General features: G+C 31.7%; 1 protein-coding gene across 1 annotated transcript in view; it reads right to left on the reverse strand.

The window, feature by feature from the left end:
* The window catches only part of LOC106463243 (centromere protein X-like), a 12,147-nt gene that overhangs the window by 2,446 nt on the left and 1,011 nt on the right, over positions 1-8,690 (reverse strand). Inside the window, exons 2-4 of the mRNA XM_013923245.2 lie at positions 6,621-6,675; positions 5,475-5,528; positions 2,525-2,556 (exon numbers count right to left, since the gene is read on the reverse strand). Of these exons, the coding sequence (XP_013778699.2) occupies positions 2,525-2,556; positions 5,475-5,528; positions 6,621-6,675 (141 nt within the window). The remainder of the gene's footprint in view (positions 1-2,524; positions 2,557-5,474; positions 5,529-6,620; positions 6,676-8,690) is intronic.

The raw sequence follows: 8,690 nt of genomic DNA on the forward strand, positions 1-8,690 counted from the left end.
GATGATGATGATGATGATGATAAATAGCAACTTAATGGTAACCATCTTAAATAGTAGCAACTTGACTACAAGCACAATGAAATTATTTAAAATAATGGGTATCATACAATAAAGGTTATACAATTCTTTATTCTTTAACTATTTGTTTAAAAAAAGTCCACTGAATTTTAGTTAAATGGTTTTTAAAATTGTCAGTCTGCTAGATGATGATGGCTTCAGCTTAGACAAAACATGTAAGGTCAATTTTCTGTATATTTTGACTTTCAATTAATATATACTTTTTAGTAAAACTTCTTAGCTTACAAAAATACTGGCTGGCACCAAACTAGTTGGGATTAAGATTTTAAAGGAAAAAAGACCCGTATGTGATATTTCCAGTTGTTAAAGGAATGAGTGTCTTACAAAGAGGTGCTCTGCTACCACGACAATACTTTGTAGTTCCCAGAACATGATTCATTTGAAAGTATTCTTGGCATATTCAGAGTTGAAAGTGTCAGTTGTTTTATTGACTTTTTCATGTCTATTGGTCCTCAAAAAGCATCTAGTTCCTCTCATGGACCTTTTTCAAAGTAGGGTCTGAGGGCATGTCCCTCCCCCTCCAGAAATTTTAATGCCACAAGACTGAATCTTGAGTCATTTTAACTACAAACGCTGCATACACACAACACAATGTACTGAATTGAAAGAAGCAAGTTTTAATACACATGTTCTAGCTATACATGCCATGAAAAAAGTGGTTAGGCCATGACCTTACTGCTTCCTATGTCCCTAATCTGAGAAAATAATTTCCTTCTTGAACACCTTGAAATTATCAGACTTCATGTTGAAAAAAAAACCCTAAAAATATATTTGGACACAACAGAATTTACCCTTGAAAACTGCCACCTACTAAATTAGATTTAAATCATTCATACTTTTTAAATGAAAGTACTAGTAAGTAGAGTACAGCAGCTACATTTCAAAAGACTGGTGTTAACTTGTACCAAATTTTTATTCTACAAGTTATATAAAATTCACCCAAAAAAGCAAAGTCTTACATTAAAAATTAAAAAACTTTTTGGACTATCTAAACTTAATAAAAAGATTAGGATAGAGTACAATATCATTACTACTCTCTGACGTGTAAAAAAAATACTGTGATTAGGCTATTAGGTATTACTAATATGTACATATTTTGTTTAAATATTTTCAAAAATATTTGTACATTATGTACATAAAAGTATTATTTTTAGGTTAATCAACATTAATTTTTTTATAATTCTTCTCATACTTAAAAACAACACACACTGAGCCTTGGAATGCTTTTAGAAGCTCTGAGAGAACATTAATATCACTATTTTGTTAACCAGCTTGAAAAGCATTACATAAAATAATAAAGTAAGTCCTTTCTAAATTTGATTCCTCAAAATTACTGATACAAATGTTCAGATGACATATGATGTAATTCGTATGACTTTTTGTGCTTCTCAAAACTTACATTGTTGCACAGTTTCAAGGTTAATAAATCTACAAAGTATTAATACTACTTGTTAGAAAAGTCATGAAGGTTTCAAGGAAACATTTCCACAAATGATCCAGTAGTTTAAACTTAACAGAAGACAGAAGAGATCACATTAACTTAACCTAACAAAAAATTTTTTAATGTTTCTCCAAAACTTACTACAGGTCGCAAAAGTTTTGTATAGGCTAGTAGTTAGTATGTCAATATAAAGATAGGAAGACCCAAGGTTTGAGCCCTGATATGCCACTGAATCTACTTCACATTTCAGCTGTGTTGATTTTATAACAATGACAGTCAATCCCACCATTCATTTAAGAGTAGCTATATTGTTAACAGAAGGCAGGTTCTGCTGACTGGTTGCCCCCCCATCCTCAGAATTTTTCTTTCCATATGGCAGGGGATGAAATTTTTCTCCTTAAACTCAATCTCCTCCCCTAGATTTTTTGGCAAGTTTCAGAATGTTATTTTTAGATGATAACTTTTGATGTAAAAAAAAAAAGCTAGGTAACCTTAAAACTGTATCATGTTAGAGATACTTCTATCAAGATATTGGGGAGTACAACCAGACCATTTTTATATAAACATGTGCCTTTAACAAAAGAAAACCCTGCTTCTGTCTGAGGGATGGCTATGCTGCATTTTGTTTTGGAATTTTGCACAAACCTACACGAGGGCCATCTGCGCCAGCCATCCTTAATTTAGCAGTGAAAGACTAGAGGGAAGGCAGCTAGTCATAACAACCATAGCCAACTCTTGGGCTACTCTTTTAGCAACAAATAGTGGGATTGACCATCACATTATAATGGCCCCCACGGCTGAAAGGGCGAGCATGTTTGGTGGGACGGGATTCGAACCCGCAGATTGCGAGTCGAGGGCCCTAACCACCTGGCTATGCCGGGCCGGATAGCCATGTTTGAACATCAGAGATCCGTGACATGGTTGTCCATGTCATGTAAGGTATTATTCAAGATAAACATTCCAAAATTCATCCTATCCTAGGAATAATGTTTCATATAAACTTACCTCAGCTTGCATTGCAGCTCTTGCTGATGCCTCTAAGTAATAAAAAGAGAAGATAAGCAGGATAAGATATCCAATAACCCAGAAAAAAACAGTATTGGATACATCTGAAATTACTTAAGTATTTTTTATTTGCACAAAGGTATACATAATGTAGTAAAAATGAGTTATGTTTGTACATATGCAAACCACCCTGTAATCAGAAAAATTAAAACCTTTTTATAATAAACTTTATCGTGATTTTATAATTATTTGTTTTAGAATGTGAAGCCATAGCCAATGTAAAATATTTTTCACATCTCAGAATATATTTCAACAGGTTTGAAATTCCAAAATTTAAACCTGGAACACAATTTCTGTACAATTATTACCAATATATATTTCCAAATAAGAACACAATTAAAACTCATAAAAAAAACTGTCATGGCTGAAAATATTTTTTCTGTTTGTTATTCTATAAATATTTGATATTCTTCTTCTTTGTAGATTTAAAACAGAACAATTAGTTATAAGTAAGTTATTCAAAATAATACTACAAAAAAAGTACACAGTTTTGTTTTTGGTTTGAATTTCGAGAAAAGCTACATGAGGGTTATCTGCGCTAGCCGCCTCTAATTTAGCAGTGAAAGACTAGAGGACTACTTTTTACTAATGAATATATTTTTTTGTCAGATCAAGTAAGCCTAATCTAAATTAATTAAATTCATTGTATGATCAATAATGATGAAGATAAGTCACTGAACTAAGTAAATTTATAACTGTCTAGAATATTTACCAGTATCAAAATCATATGACACTTTTGATGATGGTTTTACTAGAGTAAAATTCATTCACTATTACAGTCCAAGTGCTTACAAAGTTATCTCAAGAAAAAATACTGCATTTTTTCTTCACTAAAATACAAAGTAACTTTTTTACAGTAATTTTTTCAATTTCACTAATGATGAAACTAGGTCACGAGGCTTCCACCAGTACTGGATAATACAGATCCCAGTGGAAACCCTTAAAATGTTGATCTCACATATTTACTTATCCCAGTGAAAACCCTTAAAATATTGATCTCACATATTTACTTATCCCAGTTAAAACCCTTAAAATGTTGATCTCACATATTTACTACCCCAGTGAAAACCCTTAAAATATTGATCTCACAGATTTACTTACCCCAGTGAAAACCCTTAAAATATTGATCTAACATGTTTACTGATCGCAGTGAACAAATCTTGAAATGTTGATATAACATATTTACTGGTCCCAGTCCAAAACCCTTAAAATGTTGATCTGACATATTTCATGAAACTGGTACATGTATATGTTCTTGTTTAAATCATCACGAGGGGATACTAAACCCACTTTGTCAAATCACTGTAATTATATTAGTCTGAGCCAAAGTGGCGATAAAAGTTATTAAAATGAAATTAAATCAATTTTTGTCGTTTTGACTTTCTTGTTTCAATACTTTTGAAGCATTAACACTTTCTATATTACTATAGCTAGCTAGGTTACGTATATATAGATCCCTATTTGTCATTATAAAATGTTTACTATACTTGTTTGTTTCCTTTTTATTAGCTATATTTTTCTCTGCCAGCAACACCAAGCATGGGGCACATGTATGCTCGATTCAATTTTATTATTATTACTCGTCATGATCTCTACCAATCTACCCTCAAATCTAATTAAACATCCAAAGTAGCACACTGCCCATTATATATACTAGTATCCTTTTCCATACAAGAAAGGAATCACTGGGACCTCAGACAGAATAGTTCTGTGAAAGAATTAGAGCAATAAAGTTCATCATTTTTTTCTGTACACTTGTCTGGGAAAGTCACTTACTTATTTACTTAGATGAAAATCTGTTGAAATAATAAGATTTTGATTCACTCCACAAACATGTATAAAGTGATTTAGGCAGCTTTATAAGTACATTAAACTTTAGTGTTGCTCAGCCAATACTGTGAAATAGTCATTGTTAATATTCCGACATTTTGAAGGTGGTTTTAAATGAACGATTTTTATGGCCACCATTTTTTTTTCATCACAATCCCTTCTAATAGGTACTACCATACTTAGTGATATATATTACAGTTAAAGTATTCTCCCCAACTCTGAGCCTGAAAGCAAGTTTAGAATCTCAAGAATCCATATGTAAATTAGGTTTTGTTTTCATTATGTGACTGTGTATGTAAAGAATGATACTAGTTAATGTATGTGTAATGTTCATAACATTGTGTATGTTTCAATACTAATGTATGTTGAGAAGTATAACAATTTGTAAACAAATGTATAGTTTTGGTGAAAAAATAATGGGTTTGATTACATATAACTGTAATTTACATTTCAATAACAAGTTAATTTTGCCTTTTCTTGTTTGTTTTCTTATTAGTGATTATGACAATACTGAATCAAATGCATTAAAAAAACATAGATGTGAGTTAATTTTGTCCACATCAACTAAGTTCAGTGATTTAAACAAATATTTTCTCTCATGAGCATAGAGGTCAATGTAGACAGTAAAAAAAGACTGTAATAAAAAATGACTACCAAAGCAACTACACAAGGAACCCAAGTGATAAATTCCAACTAGATTTAAACTACAATTATGTTCCTCTGTAAACAGGTTATGGCCCGGCATGGTCAGGTGGTTAGGGAGCTCGACTCGCAATCTGCAGGTTCGAATCCCCATCCCACCAAACATGCTCGCCCTTTCAGCCATGGGGGCATTATAAAGAGACAGTCAATCCCACTATTCGTTGGTAAAAGAGTAGCCTAAGAGTTGGCGGTGGGCGGTGATGACTAGCTGCCTTGCCTATAGTCTTACACTGCTAAATCAGGAACAACTAGTGCAGATAGCCCTCGTGTAGTTTAGCAACAAATTAAAAAAAACAAACAAACATGACAGGTTACATTCAAAACTACAAACTAATTAATTACATGTATAGTAAGTTACCTTTGACAAACACTCTAATCACCTCTGTTGTCAGCCTCAAGGCATCTCCACTTACTAGAAGGTAAAGAAAAAAGTATAAACTAAAACAAACTGCAATCAATATTATAAGTCCTTTCTAGCTTTTGTTCTTGAAAAAAGAACTTATAAATAATGAACAATTTTGAATAGTATGAAACTATACATTCAACTGTAAAATATACTATTTCATTTCATTTCTTCATATGCAAAGGAAATTTTGTATAAATTTGACTTTTCAGTGTTTAGACTAATATAAATGATTTATTCAGTGATCTGTTTGCATTTTCTCCTAAAACCTGTTTTGTTAACTACAGGGAAAATATTAATATCCTAACATTCACTGATACGTGCCAGTACAAACCAACTGGTGTCCTACTGTTTACCGTGATGCTTTCTCACAAAACTAATTTATTCCTAAGTGAACTCGATCATCATGTTCATTGTTTTATCATACTGCTTTTAATTTCCTTTTAAGTTTATATAATCCAAGCTTTACCTATCTAATTAATCATAATCTGCTCTTTTAATAAACAAAATAATAAAACTAGAAGCAAAAAGTTCCACGTGTGATGGATTGATTGTTTATCAAGCTTAAAAACCTTACAAACCATAATGAAAAATTCCTAGAATAAGTTCTGACATGTTTGGATTTCAAAGATACTAGTGTAGCCACTAGTTACTGAGATAATTTCATAAATATAAGACAATATTTCTTTAGTGATCTATGTGAAGCTTCTACTAATTTAAGTTTTTCTGTCCATATGATAACAATGTTCTAAAATCTTGTGCAAATGTTCTTTAATACTATGATACAGAATACCCATTATATATCAAGATATCTTAGATGTTATAACTCATAATACTTAATGTCTTATGGGTATTAACTAACTCTTTGTATGTTATAATCAAGCTGGCTAAAAGATACTGAACTAGTCACCAGCAGCACAGTGAAAACTTGTATTTAGCCAATAAAAACCATTGACATTATCGTTAATCTTACTGTGACTTGCTACCTACTAACAGGTTTTGGATAAAATGAAATTATTTCATTAAATGACATTCTGACAATAGTCATTACATTACTAAAAACTTATTTTTGGTTGATGCATACGTGATCATCAGACTTACTTCGTGTCTTTTCCTTTTCTTTGAAATGAAGCTTCAATATTTCTTGAATGGTTTTCTAAAAAACAAAACAACTAAAATGTTAACATTGCTTTAACTAGTCACTGAACAAACTGAAATTACTTCTCTTTTCAATCTTTTCATTGCAAATATTAGTGAAGAAAAATTTACATTTATAAAAACAAAAATCAAAAGTTTTGGTTTCAAAGTAAAATGCCAATAACTCTGACAAATAAGAACTAGGATTATAAACTTGAATAATTTTCCTTTCAAACATCCAGTGGCTTGACTAAAAAATTATTTTCAAGCATACTGAAAACAATGTAAAAGAAAGTCAGTGAAAAATCAGCCATGAGCATCTCAATGGTAATTATCCTTTCTTTAACCCTGACGAAGACAAGTCCATTAGTTAAAATTGCCATTACCCTGAAGAAAAATGCTATAGAGTTGCATCAGAGTTTTCGCTATACGACTTACCAAACATTTTTTTGATTCTACAATGTTTCTGTTATCATGAACAGTAATTATGATACCCTTATCATTCCTTAACTTTCTCCTTTACTTTTGATTTGCTTCTCATGTCTCTTAGAACTCATTATGTCTGATTAAGCCCTGAAGAAACAATTTTTTTTATATTCCCTCTAAAGCTTGATAATAGCAAACCAACTTTTGTTTCATTTTTTGAATTGTAAAATAAAATAAAATTTCAACAAGCCCAGCATTTCTTCTTTAATGTATTTATTTTCTTTATTAATAGGCTTAATGCTGGCCTGTATTATCTTTTGATAATTGTTCCTTTTAAAATCCCAAATAGCTTAAATAATGTTTATAATCCTTCCCTGTATTTTCTCATTCAAATGGGATACCTAGTAGATGTATCTATTTTTTCTAAATGTGCTAACATTTATAAAAGACAACCCTTTTCTGATGTCAGATAATTTCTTGATATTCATCTTATTTTTAATATCTATACAAAATTTTATGAAAGAAGAGGCCTGAAATCCCCCCTTCCAGACTGCAAAAATAAACCTGTGTATAAATACCGTGAATCTATACACAATTCATTAAAGAATCATACATACTGGTCAGAAAGAGAAGAATGACCTTCATTGTATTCTCACTTCATGCTTATGAACCTAGGTCATCTATAACACTACAACAGGCTCTGCATTGAATTTATAACACGAGCAAGGTAATAGATTTGCAAATTAACAAAGAATGTGAAAGTAGGTGTTCATGCAGCGGGTCTTGTACTCCAGGCAAGTCAAGACTACCAAAGGTAACTAGCAAAAGTAATCTCCACGGCCTACCTGAAATGGAAATTGCTGGAAAAATCAAAAGATTAGCACATAGTTTCCATCAACTACATATAAATTGTTTTGGAAGATGAAAGTATCCATGAAGTCTAGTTTTAAAGCTACAATTGCATATTCTGATTATTATAAAGGAAACTTGGAAGGCTAATGATTGAATCTACAAAATATTAATACTTCTTGTTAGAAACGTCATGAAGGTTTGAAGGAAACATGGAGTTATTTTTCCACATTTCCACAAATGATCCAGTAGTTTAAACTTAAACGAAGACAGTTTGTTTGTTTGCTGGAAGTTAAGCACAAAGCTACACGATGGGCTATCTGTGCTCTGCCCACCAAGGGTATCGAAATCCAAATTCTAGCGTTGTAAGTCTGCAGACATACCGCTGAGCTACTGGGGGGCAAAAGAAGACAAAAGAGATCACATTAAACTGTAAGGACTGGATGAGAAAACAATGTATTAATGTTGTTATATGCATCTTTAAAATAATTCCAAATGATCCAGTAATCTATTATGGGAATTTCTAATCTAGTACTTTAACTTCCTGTTAACAATACAAATCTATGAAATAAATTTCATTTCTATAAGAAACCCCAAAGTATAAAACCTTTAATTAAAGGCAGAAATATTTTTAGGAAAGACTATCTGCATTACTGTAGGAAGCATTTTCGGAATGCCACAGCTAAACGATGTGACACATGATGTGTGCAAAGCATGCTACTTCTAGGACGGGTTCACCATCATTCTCTGTGATGGTAA

The sequence above is a fragment of the Limulus polyphemus genome, unplaced genomic scaffold (assembly GCF_000517525.1).
Source record: "Limulus polyphemus unplaced genomic scaffold, Limulus_polyphemus-2.1.2 Scaffold1357, whole genome shotgun sequence".
NCBI classification, from domain to species: Eukaryota; Metazoa; Arthropoda; class Merostomata; order Xiphosura; family Limulidae; genus Limulus; species Limulus polyphemus.